Consider the following 15,700-nt stretch of genomic DNA (forward strand, 5'->3'; position numbering starts at 1 on the left):
ACCAGGTTAAGAATGGATTAAGTGTTTTTTTTCCAAAACAAGACAGGCAGCAGTGTGAGCTCAGTACTTGGATGCCCATTATCAGAGACTGTGTTCCAACAAGATCTGATATTCAGTGGAAATGGGCAGACACTAAAGATATATTCTCCAGTACCAAGAGATCAGTGAATGCAGACAGACAATACAGTCATATGCTTTGACACTCACTGGACATAGGCAGATGCTCTGCATATACTTTGATATGTGCTGACCTAGCCATATCTTGGGTGGGGAGGGTGAAGGAAGGCCACTCCCTCAGGTGCAAGCTATTGAGGGCAGTGGTCTGACCCTGTAAAGGATTGTACAGATTGGTCCCTACAAGGCAGATGTGCAATCACTTTTACTGAGATGCTGTAGTCATTTAAATATCAGCAATTGAGTTAATCCGATGGTCGTGGGAAAACACTGTGCACATATGCTGTTATACCACTGATGTAGACAGTCATTGTACCCATGTGCTTCTTGACCTAGTTAACAATGGAAAGAAGCTGGCACCGAATTATATAGCTGAGCTAAAAGTGGGTATAATCCATAGGTCAGTCATGCGCAAGGAGATCAAGCAGGTATTATACTTTATACTGTAGTTCCCAATATACAATACAGGTAGGCAGAAACTTTACTCATATGCTGTGATCCTCAATGATTAGAGCAGGTGCCAAATGTTATATCCATGTGCATCAGTATGCATACCTCTCATCCTGTTAATGCAAAACATATGGACAAAGCTTGACAAAATGGGGGTACAAATAGGGACATATTTTAAATATTGCTCTTATAAACTTAGAAAGTTGCTAGAGTAACATGATTTGTTTTAATATACATTTTCTGAATGATTTGAAGTCTGAAACTCAAATGTATGTCATTAGTTAGTGACTTCAATCCTGAGATCATTCCAGTGATTTGCCAGGAAAAAAAAGAGGAACAGGCCAAAAATATGAGCCAAAAATCTGGACATTCTGCGAAAATCTGTAGAGTTGAGAGGTATGGTATTCAGTCATTAGGGTAGCCTGACAGACATTATGTCTATGTGGTCCAGTGCATACTGATTAGTGTAAATAGGCAGATATGGTGTTACTATGACCCAATTACCAGTGATCACTGCCAATTGAACGATACAGTACCATATGCTTTACTCATCAGTGTTAAGTGAAGGCAAGGCTTTCAGGTGTTACACACATGTGCTTCAATTCCATGTGGTGGAAGTGGGCAAGCACTCCAGCAGACAGGGGTCAGGAAATGATGTGGCCTGATACTGCACCTTTGCATGGCTTTACTCTATATCCAGTGAATACAGATGTAATATGCTGCAGTACCTGGTGATCAAAGTGAGCAGGCAAATATGATATACCCTTGCATACTTTCCCTCCATTTCTTAGGGGGACTTAAAACACACTGAATGATATACCTTGGCATCCTTACATACCTGCTATTATCATATCAGTGAAGTGGTTTGCACTAATGCTGGTCATTTTGCTAGTAGCCACACTTTGGCCCTTTTATTAGAAGAGCTGATGATAGAAGCATGGGAGGCCTAACAATAGTCTCCTAAGGCATTCTACTACTTTAGAACCCTCGATGATCTTGCTTATGTTTGGGTTTGATTTTAGCTTGCTAGACTACTGTTTTGAGGTACACATGAGCAAGGGTTTCTCACCTTACTGTAGATATGCTACAACAGGCATCAAAACAATATGGAAAACTATAACTGACCTTAAACATCATTTAAGTAATTGAATAGGAAGACTGATCAGCAATGGGCATTTTTCATCCTTGACTTGCCCGCAAACACATAAACAAGTGCAGCCATTAGTGTGAACTATAGTAAAAAAGGGGAATAAATTGGTTAAGGCATCTTAGTGATTACATTACTACATTGTCAAGTGCAACTAACAATAAAATAAGCAACATGAATAACTGGGAATACAGCTGTACTTGAGAACAAGTCCAAGACTAGGCCCCACATTAATAAGACTATAACTAAAGTTTCTTCCTGCAAGCCTATGGAGTTTGTAAGCAAAGGAAAACTCATTTTAGGTTCAGGCTATCCAATCAGTGAACATGTTGCACCATTCCAACATTCAGGTCATAGTGGAGTGCAACATCTGATTCAGCCTCACTAGGACAGAACTAAAAGGCATCAGGAAAGAAAATTCCATTATCAGAATAAGCAAGGACATTCCCTAAGTAGAAAATCTTTATTTCTTCAGTTCTATACATTTCGTACCATATTATTTCCTGTTTTCTGCTTCCCCCGATCCCCAGTAAGTGGCCAAGGGAAATGCTCGCCCTCCATCTTCCAATTTGCAGCACCATTAAATCAGATGCATATACTAGTTACATTAGCAAAAGCTAAATTCTAGTACTTCAAAGAACTCTTTCTAGGATCACGGCCTTCACCTTAAAAAAACTCCTCTTTCAAGTGATACTTCGGCACTGTTACCTTAACATGTTATGGAAAGAGTGCTCAGAACAGGGGCGTGTGTTTCTTCTCTCTGTTTTTCCATTTGGCAATTAGGGAATACTTGGCAAATAGAAATTCCTCTTTTCTGGATGACATGGAAGAACTTGTTTAGTTAAGGGACATGCTCACTATCACACAGTATGTCGGTGGATACTGAGAAGAATCAGTCCCAGGGCTACTGAACATGCTCATTAGAAGTTCATAGAATAGCTCAGAATCTTTAGGGTATTCCAGATTTCATGCACATAAACACCTTTGTTTCCTACAAGAAGATCAGGACACAGAGTACCCGCCCTTACCTTATATTTCTGAGATTAGGTGAATGGTTTTGCTTCCTAGACATGCAAAACGAATGCCTGCATATCCATGTGAAAACTGCTCCTGTGCTTGCTGACGTTTCTGCTCCATGAAGAATGCTTTTAGTCTGGAGTTTTATCTTTCATGTTACCTGTGTGCTTTTGTATATTTACAGAACCGTTTGTAGGATGTTTTATGTGGAGGAAAATAGGGGAGGGGGTTATATTTGTTCTCATAAGCGGGTGACTGAAATCAGCAGAATCCCAACAGGATCTGCTGTTTAGTCTGTTTCATATTCTGGAGCTCCCCTCCCAGTTTAAAACAAATCCCACTCTAGAGCACTACACATACCTCAGCTGTCCAGATTTTGCAGAATATGTAGATTTTTGCTTCACATTTTTGGTCTGTTCCTCATCAGATTTGTTTTCTGATAAATCTTTGAGGATTGAAGTCCCTAAATAATGGCAGACATTTGAGTTTCAGAGTTCCTATCCTTCAAAAATGCACGTTAATGCAAAACCTTTTATTCTATCAACTTTCTAAGTTTATGAAAGCAATATTTTTTGGTCTTTGTTCCTATTATTTTTGGCTTTGTCCAGAATTCTTGTGCTATTTTTTTTTTTTTAACAGAGGAACGGTTTTAACACTTCTCTGCAATCATTAATGCTTTGTTGGAGGTTGGAGAGTTAGGGACCCTAGTTGTCTATAGTACCAAGGTTCCCTTAAGTACAAAGGAAACCTCTTTGCGTACTAGTGGGCTTTATATGTAAGTAATGTCAAATGTGCTACAAGCTTTTCATTTTCAGCAATACCTTTGTTACAAACATCCTGATCAGAACAAGCCACATTACCACTGTTTTTTCTAAACAAATTGGTGGGAAGTCAGTCTTATATACTTCATTAAGAGGCAATGATTGAAATTAAGCAGTGGGAAACAGTTATGTCCTTTTAACATGAAACGTGTCAGGGGAAACTTTACAATCAGACTTGTCCACTGCTGTGGAAAAGTCCAGACTTCAGAATTTTTGCTCAGTTACCCCTGTACAAAAGCTTGGCTAAAACAATGTCAGTTTCCTAGAAATGGAAGAATGTTTATGTATTCTCCATTTATTCTAATTCAGATAAATATTTATTCCTTGGGTATGAGGTAGAAGGTCAAGGCAATTTGGATGACTTCCTTGTGTCTCAGATAGATTTGGATTTCCTTTCCCCGGGGCTCATTAGTTTGTTGTGTTCAACAATTTCTTATAGAACTTGTTCATTCAAGACAAGGGGTTGAATGAACATAAAAGCTTTCAAGATGCATGATTATTTTTCTGAATGCATTGGCATTGCCCAGGATATAAGGCCACAGATCATTACTCAAATATTTTCTCAGCACAGACCCCTATCACCAGAGTTAAGGTACTCAGTGAAATGGAAGTGTGTTTCTTTTGGGCTTCAGACTTGTAATAAACTCCCATCTCTTCTTTACAATATGGGATTTGTCCTGCAATATTTCCCCATACTTAGAAGTCAGATCTGAAGTATTTAGCTATCAATGCTTGTGTTTCATACATTTCTGCCTTTTAAGAGTCACTTCAGGAAAAGTGTTAGCCTAACTGGGTGCACTGCAGATTTTATTTAGGAGTCATTTTGAACTTGAAGCTACATCTTCTGACATGAAATTTGTCTTGACTAAGATATAATTGCCTTCAGTTACCTACCTTGTACTCTTGCTATACAGTTTGACTGCCAGCTATAAGTTATCAGTGTGCTTTGTATATCAGATTTAGCCATTGTGCTTTTTCCGTCATCCTGTTTTGTTTATCCTCCTGTGCTCTTGCAACACATTCCATTCATTATATATTATTAGTTGTGCTTTGTAAGTAAGATGTATTTAGTTGTGCTTCTATCTTTAATCTCTTTTGTTAATCCTCAGTTTTATTTTTTACTTATTTCAAACCACTTTTTTTTAAGTAGTTATTACTTTTACCAGGTTTGCACCAGAAATCTGCAGATTCTTGTGTAACTGGTTCACCCAGTGAACAGAAATCAGTAAATACTACAGTTTTAGTCCTACCCTGGGTGTTAAAGGCTATTTTGAAGCAGCAGTCTTTGTCCTCATTTAAATCATTTATAGCTTGATAGATCCCTCATGCCAGCCTTATAGTCACACCCACTGATGCCCAAGTTTATGCAGAAATATGCTAATTATTACCTATTTATTTTCTAGAGTACACTAATCCAGAAACGTACTGCTCAACAGTTTGGATACATGTAATAAACAGAGCAAAACTTGTTCTGGAGGTATTCAATAGCTCAAGCAGCTTTTGTTTCCTTTGCCTAGTATAGAACAAGTAAACTAACACTGTATGCTCAGCATGCTTGAAAGCATCTGCATCCCATCACTCAACGCCTAAACAGGAATTGTTCCTAGATGAAGAGGCAGTGCATGGGATTTGGGTTGGTAGATGGGGCATGCTGTAACTTAGCAAGAGTGGGGCAATTCCCCCAGACAGAAAGAGTTAGGCTCAAGAACTTTGAGTCTTGCATAGTGCATACATTTGTTTCTGTTCTGAACTGCCAGTACAGAAAGGCACTTGACGTCAGTGTTTGTTTTTCTGGCTCATCACTTGAAGAGCTTAGAGGGTGGGACACAATTCTGAGGGACTGGCACAGGGCACTACATGAGCCAGCTACAGCTCTGAGAACATGCGTGCTGTGGCTGCTTGGGGTGGGAACACACATCCTGAGGCAGCCCAGAAAAAGAAGTATCACCATTTTTTGTCAAATGTTTCTATATAAAATATATGTAAGGCAGACTCATGATTTAGAGTTTCACATGTTTACCATGTGTCAGATGTGCTCATCATATCCAGAGCAGCTTTTCATAGGGATAGTCTGTGAGATCTTATCTCCAGAAGTGTTGCTATTTTTTATGTAGTCCATTCTCTTCCTATGCAAGTAGCTCAGACTTGTGTGTATGACAAGAATTTCCACTTTTCTTGTTGGGTTTACCATCATCTCATAACACACTACTACATAGTATTATATTAACCATTCACTTTGTATTACCTGCTGACTGGGCCTGACCACAAAAACTTATGGTGGCTACTCTAGTAGCTTTTCTACCACTACATCTTTGATAATATCTCAGTTATTAAGTCTTCTACCTCCTCACAATTTCCACTTGTAAGGAAATATACAATTTTTTATTTGTTAAGTGAGCTATCCCTCTATGTACTACTACCTCTTTTAATAAGCAGTCACTGAGCACTGACTGGTTTGTTTGCAGTTAAAGATTATGCATGTGGAGATTGAAGGAATTAATCAAATTTAATTTGTGGTTTCCTTCAGGCTGATAGTAGACTTTACTGTAAGGTCTTTGTTGTCCTGATATTATTGTAAATTCTTTTCTACGCCTCTGTAAGGAAGAACTGAGGAGACTAGAATCCCCCAGTATTTTACTCAGCATATGTTGCGTTATAGTGTTGATGATGAAATTCATCAATACGAAATTGTTGGAAACTTTCCATTAACACATGGATGATCTCTTTGTATTATCTGATATATGGGATAATCATTAAGATTTAGTGTTGCAGTTATGTGCCTAACATAATTATAATGTCATAAGCAAAGGGAACTTGAACGCAAGTTGTATATCCATTGAATTATATATAATGTATTATCAATCCATGAATGCAGGTACTTTCAGTTTTATGTATGGATATGTATTGGACATGGGTTCATATGTGCCACAGAACTTATGACAGCATTATAGACCTAAAACAAACAAAGGGTTTACAGCATTTGCCCTTTGTTTACATAGACAGCGGAATATAGGTCTAGAGATTAACAAGGTAATGTGACTCAATTGCCATCCCTTTTGAGCAACTTCAATGCATTTCAGTGATGGGGGGATTTTAAATCCATCTTCTGGGTAATACCAAGGTCCACAGTAAGATCAGACTATACTATAGCAGTCCTCAGCATGGTCAACATTACATCTTTGTCTAATATTTCCCCCAAGCAATCCAGTCTGTATCTTAAAACTGACTTTCCTGTTCTTATACCTTCACTTTTGAAAGATCGTCTTTATCATTTTCCCTTTCTCCCATCCAGTACAAGAGTATATGCCTTGAACACTCATAATCTTTCTTTATTTGACCTTTTATACTTAATGTTTTAGTGTGTCCCCCCTGCCATCTTTCTTCAAACTTATACAAGTTAAGTTGTGTACAATCTCATTATTTGCCTTGTACTGTAGACCAGGCATCATTTTTGTGCAAATGCCCATGCTTCAACAAGAATCAGATGTGGCTCCCCCGACATCTTTAGGACTTAATGACTGGTGTTATGCTGTCACTGAGATAAGGATGTGCTGCATAGCCTACCCTCTTTTTGGGCCTACTATTTTTCATCTCCCTATTCAGGAATCTGGTATGTGTCCACTAAGTAGGAGTGAGATAATAGTGAGACAACAGACATTTACATCTTGTTATGGCGGATATGTTGTGTTTATCTTCCTAGTAGCAGGAAAGATTGTGAGTTTTGTACCAATATACTCTGCAGCAGGAAAAGTTAAATAAAAGTGTGTTTCATATATATTCCACAGCAGTAATGCAACTATGAATCATGCCTGTAATCTCTCCAGTTTGGGATACAGTGCTGAAGCTCATGTCAGAAACTTATCCATTCTCATTCTGCCATTATGAGGTCCATAAGTACTATAAGTACCAGCACCAAGATTAGTTTTTACTCCATAGAAAGTTAAGCCATTATTGCATCTGTCCTTCTGTCCAGCACAGAACTCACTATATGTTACATCCATAACAGTGAGTACAGTCAGACATGCATCTCTGCAATCCTTGCCTAAAATGGAGTCAGAACATTTTATAACAACATTATCAACAGGATACTTAGCAAAAATTTCACCTGCCCAAAAGAAGGTTTTCACCTTCTCAGATGTCTGAAGTGGTCCATTTTTTATGGAACCATGAGATTTTGCAGGACAAACCATACCTCCAACTAGTGTAAAGAACTGGAATTAATTTTTCTGACAGAATAAAAACTCATTCTTTTAAACTTTGAGTTATTTCTGTTGTTTCATATAATAATATGTTGTTTTAGGTACAAAATAAATCCTTCATTAAACTATTATTGGAAAAATAGGAAAGATTTCTTGTCCCTAAAATTTCAGGACATTTGTCATTTTTCAGGTTTTATGGCACGGCACGACTGCCCAAATAGGGACTACCCAGCATAAAGAGGGACCGGTGGTAATCCTACCCCAAGAACAAAGATTAGAAAGTTACATGTAACATTAACAGTTCTGTGTAGGTGTGTTTTGAGGAGGTTATGGGCACACTATTTGTGTCCTTGCACAAGATGTAAAAGGAGTGCATGATACATGTTTTTTACTAACAGTAAGTGAAGAGGATAGATTGTGCATGTTTGTGTGTGTAAACATTCTTCTCCATTGTACTTTAATGACACAGTAGCCAGGTGTTCTGTTTAATAAGACTTAAAACCGTTCTGTGTTTAAATGTTATATAAAAATATTCGGTTTTGCTTTTCATCATTGGTACCACATTTGTGTGTTTTTTTTCAGTGTAATCCTTCTTTAGGTTTGTCTGCACCCCCATACAAGCCTGACAACTGATGTCATTAACCATGTTAAATGAAGTGTCACCCTCATTCTGTGATGCAAACTCCTACAAATCTTGCCTTTGCACATCCATCTTTGGGATGCAAGAGCATATTGTGGCTATTTTGATGTTCATCACAAATGCTTCATTTCATAACATACCAGACAAAATTTCATTGCATAACACCTAACACAATTATGTGCCACACAAAAACTGACTGCTCCAGCGAGCTGCAAATCCCACTCTGACCAGCAGTACTGGAATTTATAAATATCATACTGGACATCAAGGGTCAGTGACCTGCTGTACGTCTCATACCAGGTGCACTGAACATAGCTGTGTCAAACAGCACAACAAGGAACCATTCTTGCTCTGAGTTTACAGCACCCTAAAATCTGATTATGGCTCCTGTAAAGTCTGTAGAGAAGAACTGCTTTAAACAGATTTGATACAGGCCTGTTTGAAGAAGCACTGCTGATGGCACGCTGGGAGGTAACCATGAATGCTGCACAGGGTTTTTGCAGAAACAGAAAGTATGCCACTTTCACTGACACAGGCACTATAATATGTACGGGCATTGTACACAACAGTAAGCACAGCAGTTTCAAAATGTCACAACCCATAAAGGGTACAAGTGCACACTTTAATGTGCAAATGCAATAAAGGTGCACAGATAGACAGCAAAGATATACTTTAATGTGTAAATGTGCGATAAGCAAGAATCCATTTCATTTCACATCAATAAATTTCCACTTTGCAGCATAGCTCTGTGATTCAGAGTCAATAAAAGATGCATTACCATATAATACTGTAGCAGCTCTTGCAACAGTCATATATAGCACGTGTGCTTGGAAAGTGGATGGGCTATAGGTAAGAATCATTTCACAGAAAAAACTCCCTAGCACCATACGTAATCATGGCTGTGACCACAGCACATTTCAACCAAATTGCTTTTTAAACTTGAATCCTTTTCTTGTCTACATATCTGGAGGTCAGAGGGAGCAGCTTCCTTGGAATGAGCCATCTTTGGTGGCATAGAGGGATAAAGCCATGACACCATGACACCAGTGACCCAGAAATGATTAGCAACTCAGGTGTCTGATAGTGCTGGTAGAGAGGGTGGGAGTGCATTTTTTTTGGGAGGGGAAACATGCTGGTGAAGGTGGATCTTTCATTGAGTCCTAGTGGAGACCAGGGCTTAGAGGGATCACTATGCTGGGTGTGTGGGATGGTTAAGGAGGAGTGCTGCCCTAGGCCCAAGGGCAGGTGTATCCTAACAGGCCAGACCTCATTGTCTGCCCAGCCTAAAGTGTGAGAATATCAGTGCAATGGATGCCAGCCTAAAGTGTGAGAATATCAGCGCAATGGGTGCCAGGGCTTAGGAAAAACCCTGAGATACCAATCAATGTAAATGATGCTGCTGGCTATGTTTCTACTTTGTGCCTCTTTTTAAACCACCAACAATGGTCTCAGATGGGGAGAGGGTAATACTGGTAGTAAACAGGGTTTCCCAGACCCCTTTCCTCCTAACAGGTGGTGCAGAGATAATGTTGGAGCCATGAAAGAAAAGCTATGCAGCTAATGGTCAAGAAGAAGGGCACTAGGGAACAAAAAATATAGAAAAAATAATCATGGTAATAAACTATTTTGCCAGGCAGGATTTTCAATTAATAATTGTGCATAATTTGTGTAAAATGAATAGCTCATCAGCTCAGTGCCTTGGATCCCTGAAATGATAAGCCATGTCCCTTATCACATGCCAGAGTTTGGCAGTAAAATACAGACCTTTTTTTTAAACATTTTTGTTCTCATCCCAGAAGTGATACAGTCTTTTTATGGAGCTAGGAAATTCCATCTGAGTGTAGCTTTCAGTCTTTGTCTGAATGGCATGAGTGCATAGGCTGCAAGTACACAGCTGTAAAAGGCTGGGTGTTAAAGACTGTTGTGATCAAACAGCTAAATCACACTATGGTTGTGGCATTGTTTTGCCAGAGATATATAAATGCTATTAGGCAGTATGACACCATACAATCCTTATAATTTAGGAGATCCGTGGCTGGAATTCAGTAAAAGTTCTGCTTCTAAAACTTCATGACAACATTGCTCCACAAGAACAAAGTGCAGTGACAGAATCCTTGTATAAATCAAGAAAGCTAATTTTGTGCCATTTAATTTGCAGGTTAGCAGGTAAGACCATTGTCTCTTGGATCTCAGTGCACAGTGTCCCTTCATTTTATGATTTGCTCTTTTGGATATCCAAACAACAACATTCTTAGTTTCCCGATTACTGTACCACTGTAACCCATACTAGGTCAGAACTGTTAATCTTCCACGTGACTAGGGGAATAACACTGTTGTCTCCATTCAGCAGGTCTTTTTTATTACTCTCAAACCTCATCACTCAGTAGCTGTCCCTGGGCCATGGTCTGTTCCGTTGTCGGTTCCTTTCATTGTGATTCTGCTCTGTGTCATGCTCCAATAGTCGGTCCTGAGAATCATGCCCATTACTGTTGTGCAGGCCACTGGTGTGGTTCCGATGTGGATTATAGAGATCTTGATAGGCATCTGAATACTCCTCCTCCAGGTGACGGGAGCTGCGCTGAGAAGAGGTGACGTGCCATGTTTTCTGTGAGGTCTCACTAGCTTCATCTGAGTGCATGAGACTATCTTGCTCAATAGAAGAATTTTCACCAGGCCTATCTCCTCTCATTAGCTGCTGATTCTGCCATGAGAATACAGTTACATGTTAGCAAGTGAAGGCAAAAAACACATTTATTTCCTATCCTATTCCCACTTACAATCTCAGAAGGTAAACACTACAGAACACACATTTCAAAATCTGAAGAAAATGATGGCTGGGTTTACTACCTTCCTTACTGGCATAGTTCACTGTTTACAGTATCTGAGTGTTTCAGAACCTGCACTGAATCTGCTTATGGGAGGCACAGAAATTTTAGCAGAACAATTTTTAACACAGATGATTTAAGCATGTCACTATTCACTGCATTGTAAGACATTTCTTTTTCTGATATGTCTGCTTAAAGATTTGGCACACAAATGTGTTCTGATGTCAGATCCAGAGGGCATATACAGACAGCTGTCATATAATTATGCCTCCGTTGTGTAAACTATGACATTTCCTTGTATGTCTGGCCCATCCAGTAGTTTAGCTTTTTTTTATTTTTTGCTACATGGTCTGAGGTTCAGAAATGGGCAAGGTCACCTAGAAAGGTAGCGGGGAGAAGAGAGTCAGATTTGCAGTTTCTACTAGCTGCTAAACACTCTCTATATAGGGCAAATGAAACACAATGACTAAAATATCCCATACCAGACTATAAAACAACATTTAAAAGGAAGGTAATTCAACAACGACATGAAGGCACTACTCTACAGTCCCACATATATCTGACATAACGGTGTACGTCCAAGAAGTAATTATGCTTCAAATTCTTTGAGATCCACCTAAATTAAGCTCTACCTTTATCGTGTAATGTCTTATTTTTGGATTAATTCCCACCTAAAGTCTTACAAGTGAACCAGGTTATTTTAATGATCACTCACCTGTATACCAGGAATCACAGATGGTGGAGTCATTAAGTTTTGCCCAACAGAGGGCTGGAGAGGGTGGTGTGTGGCTCGCCAGTACACATCCAGGTACTCTGCAAGATGTTCACATGCATCTTCCAGCTGGTTTTCATCCAGAATGATATCAAACATTTCCTGGAGAGAAAAAAATATATGGGTCAGGGAATAATTACTTCCAGTGACAGTCTGAAGGGTGATGCTACTCATGATAAGCTGAGTGCCCTCCAGGACTCAAATACTTGCCATAAAGTATATAAACTGAGTGCTCTCTAGGACTCAAATGGTTACCATAAAGTATATAACTGAGTGCCCTCTAGGACTCAAATACTTGCCATAAAGTATATAAACTGAGTGCCCTCTAGGACTCAAATGCTTGCCATGAAGTATATAAACTGAGTGCCATCTAGGACTCAAATGCTTGCCATAAAAAAATCACCACACAGACAGCATTTCTTATAGTGGAAAACTCCAGTAACTTTGAGCCTACACTATGTAACCTCGAAAGGCGTACTGATCCTTAAAAATGTTGCACCAATTTATGAACATACAGACATGTTTAAAATAAATCAAATGCTTAGAACTACAAAAATCTCTGTTTCAAGTGTTGTACCTTTTTAGTGTGTAAATAAAAAATTCTCTGTGGAGTGAGAGGAAAAATATGGTTCAAAGCAGCAGTGCTCCCTATGGGCTAGGGATCTCAAATAACCCAGCAAAGCACTGTTGCATTTGGGATAGGGATCTGAGATTGCTTGGTGTAGCATTGCTAACAATGGGATAGGGGTTTCAAAGGACTCAGCATAGCACTGCTGTGTACAGGGGCCTCTAACAGCTCAGGCTCTCACTGCTCTTTATGGGATTTGAGTCTTAAACATCTCAGCACAGAACTGCTAACAATAGCAGAGCATTTATGGGAAAGGGTTCTTGAACAGCTCAGCATAGTACTGCTAATAATAACAGAGCCTTTATTGGAAGGGTTCTCAAACAGCTCAGCATAGAACTGCTAACAAAAGCAGAGCATTTATGGGAAAGGGTTCTCGAACAGCTCACCATAGTACTGCTAACAATAGCAGAGCATTTATGGGGAAAGGTTCTCGAACAGCCAGCATAGTACTGCTAACAATAACAGAGCATTTATGGGAAAGGGTTCTTGAACATCTCACTATAGCACTGGCATCTATGGAATAGGGGGTTGTGCTCAAAATAACCAATCCCATTTGGTTATAGATTGTCCTTGCCCATCCCGTGGTTGATAATTATATATTAACCCTAATGAGAATAACTGGGATCACACCATAGATAATCAGAGGGGACCCATACATGTGATAAAGCATTTAGGAGCTGAATCTGTCCATTTGTAGTACAGGGGGCAGTCCTGGGGTAAATTTTCTGTTTCCCCATCCATAGATCTGAGTTGCACTTGAATATGGACAGGGATGAACTTTGTTTTTGTGGCTAGAGAGTATGTTCCACAGCAGCAGTATCCTCTGCAAATCAAATGCTGAGGGTCTCAAACATGTTAGTATAGTAATGACACCTATAGAATATTGATCTGAAACAAATCAGTAAAGTGTTAGCTATCTGACAGGAGATTTAAACAAATCAGTACAGCACTGATAGCTATTGGATGGCTGTCAAACAGCTCAGAACAGCACTGTTATCTACAGAATAAGAGTCTAAGTACATAAAAGCAATGCCATCTATTGGATAGTGATCTCAAACAACTCAATATAGCACTGCTAGTTGTAGTATAGGGGTCTCACACAACACATTGGATCATTGTAAATTATATGACACAGACTCAAGTAAATCATTATAGAACTTAATTACTGAATAGAGATCTCGAACAGCTCAGCACAGCACTGTTGTCTATGGGATAGGGGTCTCGAACAACTCAGTGCAACAATGTTAACTATGGGATAGAAGGTTCACATAACTCAGTGCATCAGTCCTAACTGGCTGAAGGACAGGGTACACGAGGCAGCAGAGCTCTGCTATCTATGGGTCACTGATGTTAAATACCTCATTGCAGTATTTTTAACTATGGTATAGTAGTTTTGAATAGCATTATGCAGCATTTATCAAATTAGGTAAGAGTCTCAAATAGCTCACTATAGGATTACTAACTTTGGTATAAGCAAATAGGTCACCTTCCTCTATGTATCAGTATTAATTATGGTATGGGGACTTAAAACAACTCACCACTGGGGTCTCCAACAGCTCAGTGCAGCACTACTAACGATAGGATCTTAGCTTTGGTTAACTCGGGTCTATGTTCAGTCATCGAATAACAAATTCATCAAACCTCTGCTCATCGAATTTTCAATTCAGCGAACATTCAATCATTGAATATTTTACACAGAGGGAAGAGACAGTGGACTAACATGCATACCGAAACACACACCTCGGTATATCAAAACCACCCAAGTAGGGGGCTATGCCCTCCACACACCCCTACTTATATATACCAACACCAAGATTGCATTACAGTAGGCAAAAGGGCAATTTTCCTAAAGCTGGACAACCAACTCCATTCCCTGGATAAAATATTCAATGACTGAACGTTCGCTAAATTGAATGTTCAATGTTTTATGTTCGATGAAGAGAGGTTCGATGCACTTGTTGTTCGATGAGAGAACATAGACCTGTGTAACTCAGTGCTGTAGCAGTGCTAACTCTGGCACTGGGGCTTGCATAGTGCAGAAAAGCACTGTTAACTACAATTCAGTGCAATTGTACTGGTTGAGAGAAAAAGGATTTGTATCTAGTTTAGAACCAGCATTTTTCAATGGAAAACAAGAGTGCTGGATCACTGAATTTATGCTTCCCTGCAGAGTTCTGCTTGGCAAATCACAGTTTCCTAGGTTACCGGTCCCACCCTGCACTGCATTAACAGAAGCAAGATATCTATGATTGCTCCAAACTAGCAGAGACCTGCTGCAAAGAAGGTGAAGGGCCTGGAAAAAGTTGAGGACAGGTGGGCAGGATTATTCTGCAGCCATTGCATTTGTTTTTATTTATTTATATTTGTTAGCAAGAGAAGAGCACTGATCCACATGGACCTTTTCCAAAATTAGCTCAGCAGCACTGGCTGATTAAGTGATTTGCACAGAGTCATACAGCAGGAAAATGAAAGCCAAGGGAATCAAACCTTAAATTAAAGGAAATAGCTCATAAACAGGTTTGGTATTCAGTCATCGGTGCTTACTGCCACATCTTCTCACAGGTGCAATATTAGGGTAAGTGTAATTCTGTTTATCACAGGAAGTGGTATAGCAGTTCTGGCTGTGGGTGTCATTTAGTTCTGGCATCTGATATAACAATGAGTTGGTGTATTAAGTTCCAACAAGTATTGGTTGTGACTTTACAGCTTATTCCACTCCATGCCTCTTCAAGTTGGCTGTTCTTTAAGTTGTTGTTGTTGGGTCTTTCGGCTTTTTCCCTGTTAGGGGTCGCCACAGTGGAACTCCGGTCCGCTAATGATTGGCAGTGGATTTTTATGTGCCGAGTTGCCAGCCCTGATGCACAACCTTCAACGAAGGTACGCCCATTCATGCATGTCTCCACACAGAAGACGCTCTAGCTGAGAATCGAACAGGATGTCTTACTGTGAGGCAACAACGCTACCGCAGCATGTTCTTTAAGTAATAATGTAAAATCACTAGATCTAAGAGACATGCCAGCTATTAGA

At 39.5% G+C, this 15,700-nt stretch overlaps 1 protein-coding gene across 2 annotated transcripts in view; it reads right to left on the bottom strand.

Annotated features, from left to right (window-relative positions):
- Positions 1 to 3,371: 3,371 nt before the first annotated feature.
- CACNB3 (calcium voltage-gated channel auxiliary subunit beta 3) overlaps positions 3,372 to 15,700 on the bottom strand; it is a 308,851-nt gene continuing 296,522 nt past the window's right edge. For both annotated transcript variants that reach the window (XM_044083798.1, XM_044083797.1), the window contains exons 12-13: positions 11,989 to 12,147; positions 3,372 to 11,149 (exon numbers count right to left, since the gene is read on the bottom strand). In XM_044083798.1, the coding sequence (XP_043939733.1) occupies positions 10,829 to 11,149; positions 11,989 to 12,147 (480 nt within the window). In that variant the 3' untranslated portion in view covers positions 3,372 to 10,828. The remainder of the gene's footprint in view (positions 11,150 to 11,988; positions 12,148 to 15,700) is intronic.

This window comes from Protopterus annectens, chromosome 9.part0, assembly GCF_019279795.1.
Source record: "Protopterus annectens isolate FY-2018-M chromosome 9.part0, PAN1.0, whole genome shotgun sequence".
Lineage (NCBI taxonomy): Eukaryota > Metazoa > Chordata > Ceratodontiformes > Protopteridae > Protopterus > Protopterus annectens.